The sequence below is a fragment of the Mustela lutreola genome, chromosome 3 (assembly GCF_030435805.1).
Source record: "Mustela lutreola isolate mMusLut2 chromosome 3, mMusLut2.pri, whole genome shotgun sequence".
In the NCBI taxonomy this organism is placed as follows: Eukaryota; Metazoa; Chordata; class Mammalia; order Carnivora; family Mustelidae; genus Mustela; species Mustela lutreola.
This window is the reverse complement of record NC_081292.1, coordinates 175,317,363-175,334,818: the sequence shown is the minus strand read 5'-3', so window position 1 is coordinate 175,334,818 and position 17,456 is coordinate 175,317,363. Positions and strand designations below refer to the sequence as shown.

The 17,456-nt window shown below is 41.0% G+C and overlaps 1 protein-coding gene and 1 pseudogene across 2 annotated transcripts in view; both read left to right on the top strand.

Annotated features, from left to right (window-relative positions):
- Nucleotides 1-17,456, top strand: part of COL4A3 (collagen type IV alpha 3 chain) — a 127,260-nt gene that overhangs the window by 105,875 nt on the left and 3,929 nt on the right. For both annotated transcript variants that reach the window (XM_059167848.1, XM_059167847.1), the window contains exons 34-50: nucleotides 101-235; nucleotides 2,232-2,330; nucleotides 3,095-3,184; nucleotides 3,517-3,656; nucleotides 4,087-4,213; nucleotides 5,456-5,536; nucleotides 6,079-6,177; nucleotides 6,400-6,447; nucleotides 7,280-7,465; nucleotides 8,078-8,208; nucleotides 10,662-10,734; nucleotides 10,812-10,883; nucleotides 10,971-11,096; nucleotides 11,916-12,014; nucleotides 14,806-15,018; nucleotides 15,643-15,820; nucleotides 16,154-16,268. In XM_059167848.1, coding sequence (XP_059023831.1) covers nucleotides 101-235; nucleotides 2,232-2,330; nucleotides 3,095-3,184; nucleotides 3,517-3,656; nucleotides 4,087-4,213; nucleotides 5,456-5,536; nucleotides 6,079-6,177; nucleotides 6,400-6,447; nucleotides 7,280-7,465; nucleotides 8,078-8,208; nucleotides 10,662-10,734; nucleotides 10,812-10,883; nucleotides 10,971-11,096; nucleotides 11,916-12,014; nucleotides 14,806-15,018; nucleotides 15,643-15,820; nucleotides 16,154-16,268 — 2,012 coding nt within the window. The remainder of the gene's footprint in view (nucleotides 1-100; nucleotides 236-2,231; nucleotides 2,331-3,094; nucleotides 3,185-3,516; nucleotides 3,657-4,086; nucleotides 4,214-5,455; nucleotides 5,537-6,078; nucleotides 6,178-6,399; nucleotides 6,448-7,279; nucleotides 7,466-8,077; nucleotides 8,209-10,661; nucleotides 10,735-10,811; nucleotides 10,884-10,970; nucleotides 11,097-11,915; nucleotides 12,015-14,805; nucleotides 15,019-15,642; nucleotides 15,821-16,153; nucleotides 16,269-17,456) is intronic.
- On the top strand, nucleotides 12,039-14,799 carry LOC131827377 (large ribosomal subunit protein eL33-like; annotated as a pseudogene).

Below are 17,456 nucleotides of genomic sequence, written 5' to 3'. Positions count from 1 at the left end.
TCCTCTTTCGTTTTGTTGTATGGTAAGCACTGTCAACTTTTGAATCCTTAAGAAATATTTCAAGAATTAGGGAACTGATGTTGCTACTTCTGTTTTTTAGGTAGCTTTGGAATTCCAGGAGCAAAGGGTGAGAAAGGACCCCCAGGAACCAAGGGGGAAGAAGGAGATAAAGGACCTCGGGGACCTTCTCAGATATCCACTTTGCTGGGGGACAAAGGAGAACCAGGCCTCAAAGGTACAGTCTTCTTCTTTGGGAAGAACTTGGGGCTGATTCTGAGGCTAAGAACTGTCCAAGAAAATCCCTGTAGTTGACAAATGAGGACAGTGAGAGCTGGTGTTTCATGTCCTGCCCACAGTCACAAAGCTAGCTGGTGGCCCAAGCCTGGATGACAACTGGCTCTTCTATATGTTGCCTCCACAATGCATGACTCTTTACTTTCATATTAATTCTGCAATTTGGGTCTGTTGTATTTAAATTGCTACTAGTTCATTTTAATTATAAGTCTCAAACCCTCCTTTTTGCCATGTATGGCAAAAATAAACTCAGATTGGTTTCCAAAGTTTCTTTATCACTTGCCTTTTGCCTGCTTTGCCACCAGCATGACATATTTATTCAACAAGTATACTTTTTAGTGCCTATATACTCAGTATGTTATTATGTGCTGAAGACATGGAATTGAGCACAGTAGAGGTAGTACCAGTAACCTGGTCATGGGGAAATGTGCGGTTTGGTGGGGGGAAGGAGGAAAGAGACATTAATGGGTCTGTAGACATCTTATCTATAGGGCCAGATAGTAAATATCCGGGGCTCTATGGTCCCCGTTATTGCATATTCTTTTTTATCTGTTAGTGTTTGTATGCTTGTTCCCAATCTTTTAAAAACAGAAAAACCATTTTTAGCCCTCCAACCATACAACACGAAACCAGATTTGGCCCTTAAGATATAACCTGCCAAGTCCCACAAACCCAAAGCAAATGAATGTGCTGAATAAGAAGTTTTTTTTTTTTTTTTTTTAAGATTGTGATAAGTGACATAAATAGAAAAAAAAAAACCAAATATTACAAAGGAAAATAGCCAATCACCTGCCCCTCACCATTCCTTAGTATATGCTAGTTTCTTGCCTGGGCATCTTGTCCTGTTTCATGTTTTTTCCATCCAAATATCTTCTGTTCAGTCTTTAACACACATACACATACACACACACACACACACACACACACACACACACACTATCCCCTTTTGCAGAAATCCATCCCTGTAGCATAATGTGCCCAACTCTATTACAGAACATATCACACTGGGTGGTAATTGTTTACTTACTTGGCTGACCCCCCAATTAAACACTAAAAACTTGGGGAAAGGGAACGGGATTTACATTTCCAGTACTCAGCGTAAGACCTATTAATTCGATACTCAGTCCCTATGTGAATGAATAAGGATGTAAGCAGGAGAACAGTGCAAGGAAGGAAATCTGCTTGAGAAAAGGCCCAAAGCCAGGCCATAGACAGATTAGTAAGTTCTTCGAATGCCAGTGGAAGGAGTGTGTAATTTGCCCTGTACATATTACAGATTCAAGGAACATTTTTAAGCCAGAGAATAATGTAATCCAGATCATGTTATGTAGAAAGTAGGAAATTCACAAGCTTTCCAGCCTGCAGAGCTGGATACACATCCCAGCATCACCACCAATGGGTGGTGACTCTAGACTAGTCCGCTGAATTCATAAAGTCTCAGCTTTGTCATCTTTACACCCAGCCCTGAAAGGCTCAAGGAAAGACTGACATTGGCTGCAGATTAAATAATATAAATAAAAGAAAATAATGTTTGCCATGTACTAATTACTTAGTAAATGATAATTGTAATAAGTGGATCTGAGAAGGGGATAGTCTGGACAAGAATAGTGTAGTAAATGGTCCTCTGTCATTACTAAAAAAGAAAAAAAATTTTAAGAAGCTATATTTAGGCCACTAATTCTTCAATATGTTTGTTTAAAGTGTACATATTATCATTGCTAGTGTTATTTAAGAGCTAACTCGGGCCAGGCATCATGCTAATGTTTTATACGTATTATCTTATTTAATCCTCTTTTGGAAAAGGGCTCACATATGCCCGTGTTCTAAACAAATACGTTATACCATCTTACACTAACATCTCACCAAGTTTAATCAGGATGTAGAGAAGTCTGATACAATTCTAACTTGTGTTCCTCGTACATGGTTTTTAACTTTAGGGTTTGCCGGAAAGCCTGGTGAAAAAGGAAACAGAGGCATTCCAGGGTTACCAGGTTTAAAAGGACCGGAAGGACCACCTGGACCACCAGGTCCACCAGGTATAGCTGACTCTCTGTAGAAATCTCAGTCTCTGAGTGTTCCCAGATCTAAATGTAGCCAAAATGTATCTCTTGACGTATTGGATTGAATATGAATTTTGCTTGCATAGTGTTCCAACAGACATTTGCTTCAAAATTAAACCCAAATGAAGCTGTTTATAGTCAGCCTGTACCAACTAGAAAAATACTAACTTGCACAAAATTCCATTTTTGTACTACAAATGTTATTTTGACATGTATTATACATGCTGATATGTATTATGAAATATACATTCTATAGTTTATCACAATATCCCATATCAGAGAAGAAAATCAGATAGCAATTTAGAGGTTTTCAGATCTGCCACTTTCTTTTTGAAACAAGCTACTGATTTTTGCAAAGAAAATTTTCTAACTGAATTAACACACCCTCCTCTTCTCTATGACCACATCAGTGACAAAATACACTACATGGGCGATCACATTTCAGTATTGCATTTGGAAATCTTTTGCTCTGTGGTGGCAAGAGTCTCCTCTTTTCTGTTGGCCTTGGTCCTAGCATGACTGTGATGTTTGAAATCCAAGAATTTAACTTTCTCTAATTTTACTTTGTCTGGGTCCTCTGTCCCTTGCTCATCTAGAGGCAAAGAGGCAGCTATACAAGCACTTAAACTAGCTGGTCTGGCTGCTCAGAATTCATTTATGCATGCAAACAACAAATATTTGTTGAGCACCTACTATGTCCAGAACCGTGCAGGGCATGTGACCATTTATTTGTTCTCAAGGCCCCAGAGGGGATTCAGGCAGCGTTGGGAATCCTGGACAACCAGGACCGCGTGGTGGGCCAGGAAGCATGGGGAACATGGGGGTGCCAGGTAAGGTATAAGATCCTATTATGGGCTTAAAGTTCATGCTGTTTCCCAGTTCTAAATTTTCTGTATGATTTGTTGTTTTGGTTTTCCATCTGGTAGAAAATTGATGTAAAACTAGTTGTACATTTAGACAAATGTACTATGTGCTCTTAGTACATGCACAGGAACAGAACATTCATTATCATGTGAAAATCATCCATTATAACTCCCTGATGCACTCGTGATTCTGAAAAACCAGCTTCTTGGGAGAAGGGTGGTTTGTGCCAAAGTTAGAAGTCGAACGCTTCAAGATCCCTGTGTTGCCCTATCTTACTGGACTTCTTTCCTAATTTCAGGTCCTAAAGGACACAGGGGAGCTTTGGGACTACCAGGTTTAATCGGAAGACCGGGTCTCCCGGGTGTTCCCGGTCTCCAAGGAGATAAGGGAGAGCCAGGTTATTCGGCAAGTACAAGGCCAGGACCACCGGGACCAAAGGTACACTGGCCACTGAAGTAGTTACATTTTGGTGTGGAGTGAGTATCTGAGTATAAGCAAAGCAGCTGCGTTCAGTGTAGGCAAAGGACATTGATGATACCACTGCAATTTTCAGGCAACTTGGGATTTTTATCCTCTGTCCCCCACTAAGAATGCCTACAGCTCTCAGCTTATGAGCTTATCCCTCCAGTTTCTGTCCCCTAGGAATGGCTCATCACTGTCCCTGCAATTTACCTGTGCTGCCCTTGTATTTTGCACTGGTTCCCATAAATACCATTGCCATCCTGTTCCTGGCACCGATCATAGCAGATGTGGCATATGCATTGCTAACTAAATAACAGTGATAAATGCAACAAACATCGTTCATACTTGGTTCTGATCACATATCCTGCTTATATGAGGATTTTAAAGGTGTTTGACTGACTTTAAGGGAGATCCAGGATTGCCAGGTGACATGGGAAGGAAAGGAGAAAGAGGGCTACCTGGCACCCCTGGACATTCGGGGCCTGCTGGAACTGAGGGAGCCCCTGGAAATCCCGGGAGTCCTGGCCACCCAGGTGAGTGTGGGCTTTGTAACTCTGAAAAGCCAGAAGCATGACACTGAGCATAGCCCTGACCTCCTGGAATCAGCTCCGTAAACAGGAAGCTATTTAGGTTTTTGTACTACGGTTGCTTTTATTCAACTTTAATTCTCAAATTCTTAGACACAAAGGAACCGTAAATTAATCAGGGGGAGCCCAGATTTTACGAATCAGCCAGTATGGGGGCTGACAACTAAAATCCTGATGCTGTAGAGGGTGCCTGGCTGGTTCAGTTAGTAGAACATCTAACTCTCAATCCCAGGGGGGTGAGTTCAAGCCTCATGTTGGGTGTGGAGCCTACTTCAAACACACACACACACACACACACACACACACACACACACACACACACCAAAAACCTGATCCTATGAACCAAACTTAATTTCTATCTCCAAGAACTCAGCCTAAAGACATAAAATATTAGTTCATTGTCCAACCTTGTGATATTTGTATTAGTTTTCTAGGGCTTCCATAACAACACAGACTGGTTGGCTTAAATAGCAGAAATTTATGTTTTCACAGCTCTGGAGGCATCAAGGTGTCAGCACCTTTGGTCTCCTCCAAGGCCTCTCACCTGGGCTTTTTTTGGGGCATCTCCCTGCTCAGTCTTCACATGGTCGTCTTCTCTGTGTGTTTGTCCCTGTGATCAGGGCCCACCCCAATGACCTCATTTTAACTTAACTGCTTTTTTAAAGACCCTATCTCCAAATACAGTGATATTCTGAGGTCCTGGGGTTAGAACTCAACTTGTGAATTGGGGGTCAACACAATTCAATCTGTAACACTGCAGAGATTTTTTTGTTTGTTTTTTCTGGACTGTTTCCAGGTTGAGCATTGGTTTTCTTAGTGGCTTATCATTTGAGTTTTAAGTTTTTGTTTTGTTTTACTCAAAACAACCCCCAAGCTACCGGGTTGCAGCTTACTTGAAGATACTATTTAAGTGATCTTTTCAAATACTGAAAGGTTCAGTGGATTTGTTGTTAAGTCCCGGTTAAAGGAATACATCAGATGCCAAGTGGCCCTTGTGGGGGGCGTGGACAGACCTTTGAAAGGGATTCAATATATCTCTGCTGGGCTTCCACGGACAAACAGCAGGCAGGACAAAGGCCTGAGGGCCAGTGTGAGCACAAGTGACTATAAGAACCGCCCACCTTAGCCATCCTTGTAACCGTTCATCTTGTGCTGTTCTACTTCCTTCTCTTCTCTCTTCATTTACAGGAAAGCCAGGCCCTGATGGTGATTTGGGGTTAAAAGGCATCAAAGGCTTCCCTGGTTTTCCAGGAGTCAAAGGCCCTCCAGGTTCCATTTTTGTACTTTCGTCTATTTCCCCTTCTCGAGGGAGGCACATTTTCTCCTGAGGTTGGAATCTCTGTATACCCACCTATCGGCTGCCCCTCCGAAGGTTGCTCCCAGTGACCCAGATCTGGATCAGAAATGCAAAAACTATGAGCTTATGGGCGCCTGGGTGGCTCAGTGGGCTAAAGCCTCTGTTTTCGGCTCAGGTCATGATCCCAGGGTTCTGGGATCGAGCCTCACATCGGGCTCTCTGCTCAGCAGGGAGCCTGCTTCCTCCTCTCTCTCTGCCTGCCTCTCTGCCTACTTGCAATCTCTAACTGTCAAATAAATAAAATCTTTAAAAAAAAAACAAAAACAAAAACTATGAGCTTAGATATTTATACCTAACTAACTCAGAGATCTGCCAACCCACACATTCTCACGTGATAATCCTTGCGATAGTGTTATTCTGTTCTAAGTGTCACTGTGACTTGGGCATCATATAACTACATTCTGGGGAAGGAACCCCTTTAACAGAATTCTACACATGACATTTCTTTTCTCAGGACCTCCAGGATACCCAGGACCTCCTGGACCAATGGGTATGAGAGGCAGCCAGGGACGTGATGGAATTCCTGGTCCAGCTGGAGAAAAGGGAGAAACAGGTACAGTTTGCTCATTGGCTCGGATTCCCCAGCTTTATTTCGCATTGAATGGTTAGTCCTTCACAGTTCCGGACTTTCTTCTCCCACAGAACTGGTAATGTGTTTCATGTGTTCTGGATGTATGGTAATTAAATGGCCTTCTGTTACCAAAGTGAAACTGACCAGGCATAAATGAAATTAACTGCATATAAAATATTAACGTACCAAAATTATCTCTTTCAGGTTTGCTGGGGGCACCTCCAGGCCCAAGAGGGAGCCCCGGTTTTCCAGGTGAGAAGGGCTTCCTCCTGACTCTGGTGATAACTTCAAGCACAGAAACTAATTGAAATGCCTGATATATCAAACAAACTTCACATAGCAAAGGAAAGAAGTTCCAGTGGTGATATAGGATGTTTATATTATTGGTTGTTCAAGTAAAAGTGCTTAAAAATTATTACCATCATAACAAAGTGAGGGCTGGGATCCAGTTTTGGAATTTCCTTCTGTTGAAAGTCTTTAGAAATCAAAAGACTTGCTGTGTGTTCCTTTGGTGTGGATGTTAGCATGGTTTAAATGTACCACCTCCTGGAAGGCGGAGGAGGAATTTCGACCTTCTCCAGGAGCATTGCTCCCTGCTATTCTGAGTAGGGAGGGTAGCAATAGCATGTGGTCATATCACAAATTCTTTCCCACCTTGTTAATCTTCATAGCTCTGATTCCCACCCCCAGAGCCAGCTCGTGGTTCACACTGCTTTTTATTTATTTATTTATTTATTTTTATTTATTTTTTTTAAAGATTTTATTTATTTATTTATTTGACAGAGAGAGATCACAAGTAGGCAGAGAGGCAGGCAGAGAGAGAGGAGGAAGCAGGCTCCCTGCTGAGCAGAGAGCCCGATGCGGAACTTGATCCCAGGACCCTGGGATCATGACCTGAGCCGAAGGCAGAGACTGAGCTGCGCCAGGTGTTAACCATCATTTTTAAAATAAGAAACGGACATATACAACAGCGAAGTGACTTTGCTAAAATCAAACTGAACTAAGGCAGAAGCAGGTCTCTGCATTCCCAGAGATACCCCTAGTAAGGACGCTACAGAAACTTACCAAACCATTTTCTTTGCAGGAGCCAAAGGAGACAGGGGCGCCCCGGGCTTACCCGGCCTCCCGGGCAGGAAAGGGGTAGTGGGAGACACCGGCCCGCGGGGACCCACTGGCATAATGGGACTCCCAGGGCCACCAGGTTTTCCTGGCGCAATCATCCCTGGCCAGAAAGGAAATCGAGGCCCACCTGGCTTCAGAGGAAACCCAGGTAGAGGGTCTAATTTTAAATAAGATAAAAGAATGTAAAGAACGTTTGACAACAAAAGTTTTCAACCTTCCGCTGGTGTGACCAATGTTGCTTCTTTTCCCCCCTGGTCTTCTTCTCCCATTCATTCACTCTCCTATAGAGGGCAGCAAAGGGGCTGCTGGTGATGTGGTCTTGTTTTTATTCAAATTCCAGGTTGTTAACATACAATGTAACTTTAGTTTCCGGTATACAGCCTTGATTTAAGCCTTCCATACAACACTCATGCTCATCAAAGCCACTGGTGGTGGTGTTGAGGCTGTTGGAAAATTAGTAAATACCAAATTAAAAAGCCTAAAAGAGAAGGATACATCCCATCACCAAGATCTAATTGAGTTGCTACTAGGAATGGAGTACTGTGCTAGGTGCTCTAACAGACCTTCAGGAGGGAGAAACAGCTCCTATCTTGAGCCAGGTGCTTTCCTGGCATTATTTTATTCTGACTTTACCACACTCCTCAGCACAAAGACTGTGTGGGGTAACAACAGGTGCATAGTTTGCTGTCATCCAAAAACATCACACAGAACGAGCCACACTCCTGGACTGGTAATACTGACAGGCCCTCTGTGAATTCAGGTGAGCCCGGTCCTCCGGGACCTCCAGGGAGCCACGTAAGAGGCATCAAAGGAGACAAGGGACTCATGGGCGAGCCTGGCCCCAGGGGTCTGCCTGGAACTATAGGAGCTGAAGGGCCACTGGGTCCACCGGTAAGTGTGGAAAATTATTCTTCTTATATTCTTCTAAACTGATTGTCAGGGTCCGATGTACCCACAGGGAAAAAAAGATTACCATTTGTGATGCTTTTGTGCCCTCAACAAAAGAGTCTGGAAGGTTCAAAGAATCTTAAGAGTTGGAAAGATTTGGGCTCTAGAAGTTTGATTTGTAGGGGACCCTTTCCTATGTCATTCCTGACTTTTTCTTCTTTAGACACTGAAAAATTCCAGTAACGGAATCTTAACATACAAAAACAAAAACAAAACACCTTAAAGTTTGGGATCACTCTAGAGGACAACATAATTTTTCCTCTATGAATAATGTTTTCAAAGTTATCTGTGCTATCCCCTGAGTGTCTATTTACTTTTTCCCACTGAGGTACCTTCCAGTGTTTGTAAGTAGCTGTCACTTCCTTCAAGTATTTTCTTCCCTAACAAATACCTGTGCTTTTCAAATTCAGTATCATCCTTCATCAACCGTGCCTCTATTCTGAATATATCCTGCTTGGTCAATATCTCCCTTAAAAACACAGCCCCTGAGACAAACACCACTGGGGATTGAGAACTCAGTTCTGCCATGGAGTGGATAAAGGAGGGAGGAGTCTCACCATCTTGAACATCACCATTTTATAATTCAGCCTAAAATTCTGCTTGAGCTGTTCAGCTCCCATGTCCCCACACTGTCACTGCACAGTGAGCTTCTGGTCGACCAGAGCCTTGTGTGTGTGTGTGTGTGTGTGTGTATGTGTGTGTGTGTACGTGCACGTGTGCATGTGGGTGCACACACACATGCTCACGCACCTGCCTTTTCCTCATGAATGGCTTCTAGGTTCTCTCCATTACTTTTAGTTCTTGTCTGTCTGTCACTGGGTTGCAGAAGTTTCACATTTATTTTTTATAGTTGTCATTGTGTTCAGTTAGGCTTATGCTCCCAGCCTATGAAATTCTCTGAATTTCTCTCTGGACACCTGGACCGTCTTCCCTCACTTTCTCTTTAGCAGCATATTTGAAAAACCTGTTTTCCCTGTTTACCTCAAACTCTGGGAGATTGATGAGAAAGTCAGAGTTAGGTCATAGAGTCTTCGTGTTTTCATCAGTGTTGGGCAGTGAGGAACTTAAGCATGGTGGTGTGTCAGGGATCATGTTACATTCTCTGAAGTCCTCTTGGTATTTGGTTTCCAGAATCTACCTTTTTAAAACCTTTTTTTAAATGAAATCATTTGCCCAGGCTTTGGTATTGCTCATGTTCTCCATGATTCTTTGAAAGTGGCAAACGCTGATCCTATAATCACAGGGAAAGTCCATCCGAGGACACTGGGCTGTGGAAAGTATTGTTTGGAAATGGGATCCTGCTTAAGTCCACTGGACTTCTACATTTGCACTTGAAAGGTCATTCTTTTTGAAGGATGAATGAACTGGCTCTGGCCCTGACCAACCCTCTCCTTGCATGGAGCGGCTCCCTCCTCATCCAAGGGCTGGGCAGAGCACCAGACCCTTCTCCCTGGTTACCTTGGCGTCTGGAGAACAGGCCAGACCTCAGGAGCCTGAGAATCCTTGACCAGGGTGTTATGTTTTCTCCCTCTTCTTTTTTCATCTCATAACACCTTATTCAAGCATTAGGACTATTCCTCCTTTCATCTTCTTGCTCCATAGACAGTTGGCTTGGAGGCCAGTTTTGCTATTCTTGGCATTCTGAATTACCTTCAGTTCATTGTTTTCAAGTAACAGTATTCTGTCTCAATTCACATGGATAGTGTAATACTAGATATAACTTACATTCTGACATGTAGCTCCTTTCTGAAGCTCTGCTTCCTTCCCCCTTCTCCTGTGGCCTTCCTTGAGCATTCCATGGCTACAAGGACATTTAGTGTGGGCCTCATAAGGAGGGAGCATCTCCTCCTGGTCAGATCACCGCATCCTCGCCAAAAGGGCAGTCAGAGCTCCCATGACAATCCCTTCATACCACTCTGATCAGGAGTAATTTATAACTCTCCAGCTCAGTTAGAACAATGGTGGGGGCCACAATTCAATATTGGCCCTGTTGTCTTTGCCAAAATTACAAAGAAAAATGATAATATTCATTCTGGCAATCCAGTGCCTACTCTTCCTGAAAGATCTCCAAATACTGGGCAGTTTCATTGAGGATATATTCAATTATATTCAATACTCATATAACAGACATTAATATCCAGAAGTTATGTTTGCTCTTGAGCTTAAAGGCAGATTTTGCTTCTGTTTTATTGACAATGATAGCACTAAGGAAAGGTCTAGGTGGTGGAGGAACTATAGGGAGATTGGGTGGATGAGAAGGTAAAAATGATATCTGTCAACTTCAGCTCATTCTGATCCAGTGTAATACTATTTTCTTAAAAAAAAAAAAAACTGCAGTGACTATTGTGATTTTTTAAATTTGTCTTTGGTTCTGCTCCCTTCTGTTTGAAATACAGGGAGCACCAGGAAGCCCAGGTCTTCCAGGGCTCAGAGGTGATCCTGGATTCCATGGATTTCCAGGTGTGAAAGGTACTGTTTTTGTGTACTACTGTGGATACAAAGACGATGATTTTGATTTATATTTTAGGGTGTGCATTTTTTTTAAGGGGAGAAGGGCAATCCGGGATTTCTGGGACCAGCTGGACCTCCAGGGCAAATTGGGCCCAAAGGACCACCCGGTAAGTATTATTTCTTTAGTGTTGCTCTTCCTGAAGAAAGGGTAACTCATCAGTGAAGCCATCACTGTCTTATGTTCATATCAATAGGTGTACGTGGAGACCCTGGCACAGTTAAGATCATCTCCCTTCCAGGAAGCCCAGGACCACCTGGCCGTGCTGGAGGACCAGGGATGCAAGGAGAACCCGGGCCACCGGGGCCACCGGGAATCCTAGGTGTGGCACTGGCAGCACTGACATGGATTACTAGGAAGGGGTCAAACTAAAATACCTACAAAGCACTTTGGAAGCAAGTGATACAACTTCACAGAATATGTTACACGTTATGGTGTTTTTTACAATCTGTTTCAGGATCAAGCTTATTTTACTCTTGATCAGTAAATAAAAGACCTTTTGAATCTACTGAAAACTGTTGTGTATATCATAAGCTTGAGCAAATATTCTTTAGGGCACTTAAATGTGTTTTTTATTAAGCTCAAGTATTATTTCTATATTCTCTGACCACTCAGTCTTAGAACTCTATTTCTAAATGATTGCCTGAATAAACCGGAGTTCTGTGTGTGGACACTGTTCTCACACTCTGTACAGCATTTGGAAGAGCAGTAACTGTAAATGTATGCTTGATCTTATGAAATCTTTTCAGAGTATTGCTGTATGGAAACTGAACTAACCCCTCTGTGTGGGGCTAGCACCCTGTAATAGTCTTCTGAGCAGAATTGTTACATTCTAAATTTGCCTGAATTATCTGGGATATAAAAGAGATATTACTTTGATGAGTACAAGAGCATAGCAAATTCTGGGACAAAGTCAATCAAAATGGCAGCACAATTTCAAATTGCCATGTTATTTCATATGTTCCTAGTTTGGTTTTGATGGTATAAAAAGCTGATGACCAACTGTCCCAGTGTGTCTGCAGCTCAGTTTGTAGGACTTTCATTGCTGAAATTGGGAAAATCCTAGGTAAACTGAGGTAGTTGGCCACCCTACATTTTATCCTGTATGAACCATTCAACACAGTGTTGGTTTTTTGCCTAGGACCCTGTGGGCCGAGAGGTAAGCCAGGCAAGGATGGAAGACCAGGAACTCCTGGGCCAATTGGAGAAAAAGGCAACAAAGGTTGTAAAGGAGAGAAAGGTAAATACACAGCTGGCTTGTTCTCGTCACTGAAGGAATGCTCTTTCAATATACAGAGAGGTCTCATTCAAATATGACTTTAAGAGTCATCTAGGTCTTTCAGTTTGTTTTGTTCACAAAAATTTTCAAGTGGAAGAAGATGAAAAATGTAGAGTTACTGGAGTAACTTATTCTTCCTATCTCTTATCTGGGCACATGTACTCCAAATTTTTAGCCTGGGGGCAAGGAGACCTAATAAAGCATGAATTCTATTTTTGGAAAGGCCAGAACTGTTTTTAATTATTTACAGGAGTACTTATTTAATAATATGTACTTATAGGAGTGGCATACAAGTACATAGTTTGAACAAATATTATCTTGATGTGAACTGAAGAGCAGCTTCGTATCTTTATCTAGGAAAGTCATCTTTCAACTATGCCATGCCGTTCATGAATACTGAATGACTGAACAACTCATGTGTTATCCTGAAAAAGGCCCTCTTAAATATTTTAGTCTGGGTGGAGGTAAGGGTGCTGAACTTAGGGGGCAAATAAGTGGGGCCTCCTGGGAACAGGACTGCTAAAATGACAACTATGTCTGGAAGGCTGTGGTCCAAGGTCATTTTTGCTAGCTCTAAGCAGGGTCTAGGAAGCACACAGCTCTTCTTAAAATTGAAGGTGTTTGTGCTGCAGATGAAACTGCATTCTGTCTAGGCAAGAGATGTGCCTATGTGTACAAAGCAAAGAACAACACAGTGACTCCTGGTGGCAAACTGAACAAAACCAGAGTAATCTGGAGAAAAGTAACTCATGCTCCTCTTTGTGCCAAATTCCAAAGCAGCCTTCCTGCTAAAGCCACTGAACACAGAATCCGTGTAATGCCATGCCCCCGCCCAAGGATTTAACTTACTGAAAAGTAAATAAATAAAGGTGTAGACTTGTTTTCCTGTTTAAAAAAAAAAGTCTGAATATAAGTATATATGTCAATTTGATATACCTAGATCAAAATCTACATTCTGCAGAAGTTTCAAAAGCACTTTCTAGAAAATACCTACATATCCAAAAGAATTGCTGATTTTGTTAAAGAAAAAAATTCTAAATGCAGTTTTTCAATTTATTGACATATGACCAGATCCACTATAATAAAACTGTAAATACTAGAAACTTAAATCTTTAAAAAATTCAAATATAATGCTAATAATATTATGATGTTAATTGCATAATCACTCATGATTTAGTATTGTCAAGAATGCACTTTAGAGCATGCTTAATCATTCAGCTGTCCTTAAAATGTGTTTTCCAAAGTGGGAAGATGCAAAACTCTTATTAATAATTCTACTAATTAATTCTATTAATTAAAATTTACTGACCAAGTTTAAGAAGAGGACCACAGTAAGAGTGAGGGTCCTACAATACAAAGTGTATTGAGAATCATTAGCAAGTAGAATTAGTCCTGATGCCATACCCACCTCACAAGAAAGATAAAAGGATCTGAGAGTTAAATAGCACAGGTATAAACTTAGAGCCCTGGCCTCTCTCTCAGAAATATAGAATATCCTGGATCATGTGTTTTTGCATGGTAGCCTACCTCCAGTTCCTCTCATGCTCAGCTAATCACAATCCCTGTGCAGAGACAAGTAGAGGAATCTTTTCCTTTGGCCAGTTAACAGCTCTCTGGTAATGAGGGTAGATGTGGGGAAAAGTGAAGAAGGTGTATCCTCTCCATCTGATATATTAAAAACATACAATTCTGGATGACTCAAGTAAGACATGAAACTTTGATAAATTTAGATATGACTTATTTTTAATTTCAAAGAATAAGCCAAGACCCCTAGAAAACATAAGAATGTGGGTTGACTGAAAAATATACAATCTTAGGGCTTTCATGGATCTTGGGGAAAGGCATTGCCTTCTGAGCCAAGACTAAACTGGGGCACTGCCTGACTCCAGGGCATGGCTGTTTGTGGGAAACAATAGTATCTCCCTTGACTCGTGGGCCCCAAATCCAACAATCTCTACCCTCCTGCATTCTTTAGGACCCAAGGTGGGCTGGATGGAGCTTGGGGTACACTGGCAGTGGAAATGGATCAGGGACCAAGACGGGATGGAAGCCAATGCCAATACCATTAAATAATAGCTATTTGATGAAAAAAAGGAGGAAAGAAAGGAGGATAGAGAGAAAGGAGAGCTCTCTGGTCCTTACTTAGAAAGTGACAAACGTGTATTTGCCTACTCTAGTGCAGAGAAAAAAGTATCAAAAATACTTACTTTGCCTTAAACTCATAAATAAAAGAAACTCTTATCACACTAAAATAAAAAGTCTTTTCTGTTCTTACTCGCCTTACTCATTGATTTAAAACCTTCTCGAAGTTTACACCTTTAAAAAGAACTTTCAGTGTTTTCCATGAGTATTTACTAACTTTATCAAAAGCATTTTTTATTATCCACCTGAAGAGACTTTCAAATTGTATTTGACTTATTCACTCTTGTTGTAGGATGCACTCACTCATACATAAAAAAATGTACGTAAGACCTACTAGGCGCAGACCACTGTGCTAGGTACCACAGAATGAAAACAGAAAGACCTGATCTCAACAATTCATCATACAATATACACAAATATTTGTAAGAAGAGGCATTGTGTGATAAACTAATCAACATTTAATATTGTTTGGCCATTTTGTAAGTCAGTCTTCTTTAGGACTCCTTCAAGAGGAGCTTACCAGATATACATCAACACTGAAATTAGTACTATGGGAAATGGAGTTTGAGGTTTTGTTTGTATTGAAACCTAAATGACGTGTTTTTTAAAGGACCACCTGGATCTGATGGACTGCCAGGCTTGAAGGGGAAACCTGGACACATTGGACCTCCTGCAACTGGGCCAATGAGGAGAGGCTTCATCTTCACCAGGCACAGTCAGACGACAGTGATTCCCTCCTGTCCAGAAGGGACAGAGCCGCTCTATAGTGGATTTTCTCTTCTTTTTGTACAAGGAAATGAACAAGCCCATGGACAAGACCTGGGTAATGTCCCAAGCCTAGTTTTCATTTTGTTCCATAGACATATTGTCAACTTCTATAGTATGGGTTACTTTTCTTTGTAGTGTGAACAAGCCTGAGTGCCTTACAGCACTTTTTAAAGACAGTAAATGAAACAACATTGGCCTAATGTCTAATTTTCATTCTGGAATGTACAGCTCTGGAAGGAGCCTAGCTCATGAATGTCAGTCTAGCTTGTCCTATTCAATACAAACAATTTTCACTTAAATCACCTATTTTCCTTTTAATCTTAAAAGCAGCATGTTTTCTGAAGCTTAATCTAGTTATTAGCTATTACATACATATGAAGAACTGGGAATACTTCGAAACAAAGACATTTTCCCACCCGAACTTGACCAGTTCTCAAGTGCTAGACTGATTAGGAAGGGTCACCCAAAGTATTAAGAGGGTTGGAGCAGAAGAATTTGTTTTCTATTGGCTCTTTGATATCTATCATCATTAAAACTTTTCAATAACACATTCTGCAAACAACTGTTTTGGGTTGTCTTACTTTTGTCACACATTGTTTTAATTAGCCTCTGCCTAGTAATGATACTCAAAATAATTTTAACTTAACTAAAATTGATACTCAGTCCGATGTTTCATTAGGAACTCTCGGCAGCTGTCTGCAGCGATTTACCACAATGCCATTCTTGTTCTGTAACATCAATGATGTATGTAATTTTGCATCTCGAAATGATTATTCATACTGGCTGTCAACACCAGCTCCGATGCCAATGGACATGGCTCCAATTACTGGCAGGGCCCTGGAGCCTTATATTAGCAGGTAAAAATCTAACGCGAGTTTTGTGATGGGACAAGGTCAATCATTTCATGTGTAATGTAATGTAAGGCAGCACATCATGGTCCAGAAAGTGGTGATGCTGCTGTATTCTTTTTCTTTTTTTTTTTTTAAAGATTTTATTTATTTTAGAGAGAGAGAGAGAGTGGGGGGGGAAGGGCATAGGAAGAGGGAGAGAGAGAATCATAAGCTGACTCCATCTGAGCTCGATCTCACAACACTTGAGATCATGATCTGAACCAAAACCAAGAGTCAGACAGGTAACCAACTGAGCCATCAAAGCATCCCAGCTGCCATATTCTTTATTTCATATTACAGATGCACTGTCTGTGAAGGTCCTACAAATGCCATAGCCATTCACAGCCAAACCACCGCCATTCCCTCCTGTCCCAATGGCTGGATTTCTCTCTGGAAAGGATTTTCGTTTATCATGGTAAGGAGGAAAGGAACAGCAAATTCATAGAAAAGATTACCCTTAGAACCTTACATTGGACGGGGTGAAATTTGGCCCTCTAGAATGAAGCCTGATACTAATATGCAATGTATTCTAGGGACATTGGCTTGAAAATCTGGAAATATACTTTTTATTTTAAAGTAAGTTGTTTTTTTGTAAATAATGGAGAATTTTTTAAAAATGACTTTACCCATAAATTCTAAATAAGACATTCAGGTGATGAGTAATGCCAAATTAGTAATAGAATGCCTTTTTTTTTTTTTAACATGGCAGCCATTTTATATAGATCCTCCATAATCCTTATGGAAACCCTGGAGGTTTCTATCTTCTACAGTTTTATAAATAAAAATGAAGATCCCCAAGGTCTCATAACTACTAGGTGGTAAAACCAAGGTTTGAACCTGAGTCTGTCTGTTCTACAATCTTTTTACCTTACACTTATGCCCCTTTGACATTCATAGCAAGATGGGGACTAAGAGAAAAAGTCTTTTAAAGAAAGATTCTCCAGATGTGAAGTGCTAAATGAAGAAATCTATGCACTGACCATTAGTGATTCTGAGAGCCAAACATACATGGTTGGTGGTTATTCATATTTTGTATAGCACCACTTAGGATACATCATTCCCCTTTCTTTACTCACAGACATCCATTCCTCCATTCATTCAACCATTAATTTAAAAAGTATTTATTGAACAACTACCTTGTGCCATGACTGTTCTTAGCACTAAGAAGAATACCAACAATGAACCAAAGTTCCTGCTGGCCATGGAACATATATCTTAGTGGTAAAGGTAGACAATAAACAAGAAGACAAAATAACCATAATAGTAATGAATTTAGATGGTGATCAGTACTCTGAAGGAAAGAGGAGATTGTGAAAGGGATGAAGTCAGGAAAGCCGCCTGGAGGTTATATTGAGGCATATCCCTGAACTATAAAAACGAGCTAGCTGACTAAGGAAAAGGAGGATTTCAGGCCAAAGAAATAGCTTTTACTTTTTTTTTGATGACTAATACTCAACTTGGAAGGTACCTGAAGTATTAGCAAATTTGGATAAAAAAGCATAAGTTTATTTCATACTACTTTTTTTCTTACTATTACAAAAAAAAAAAAAAAAAGGTAAAGCACTGAAAGTTTGAACACCATGCACACAATTCTTACCCACGT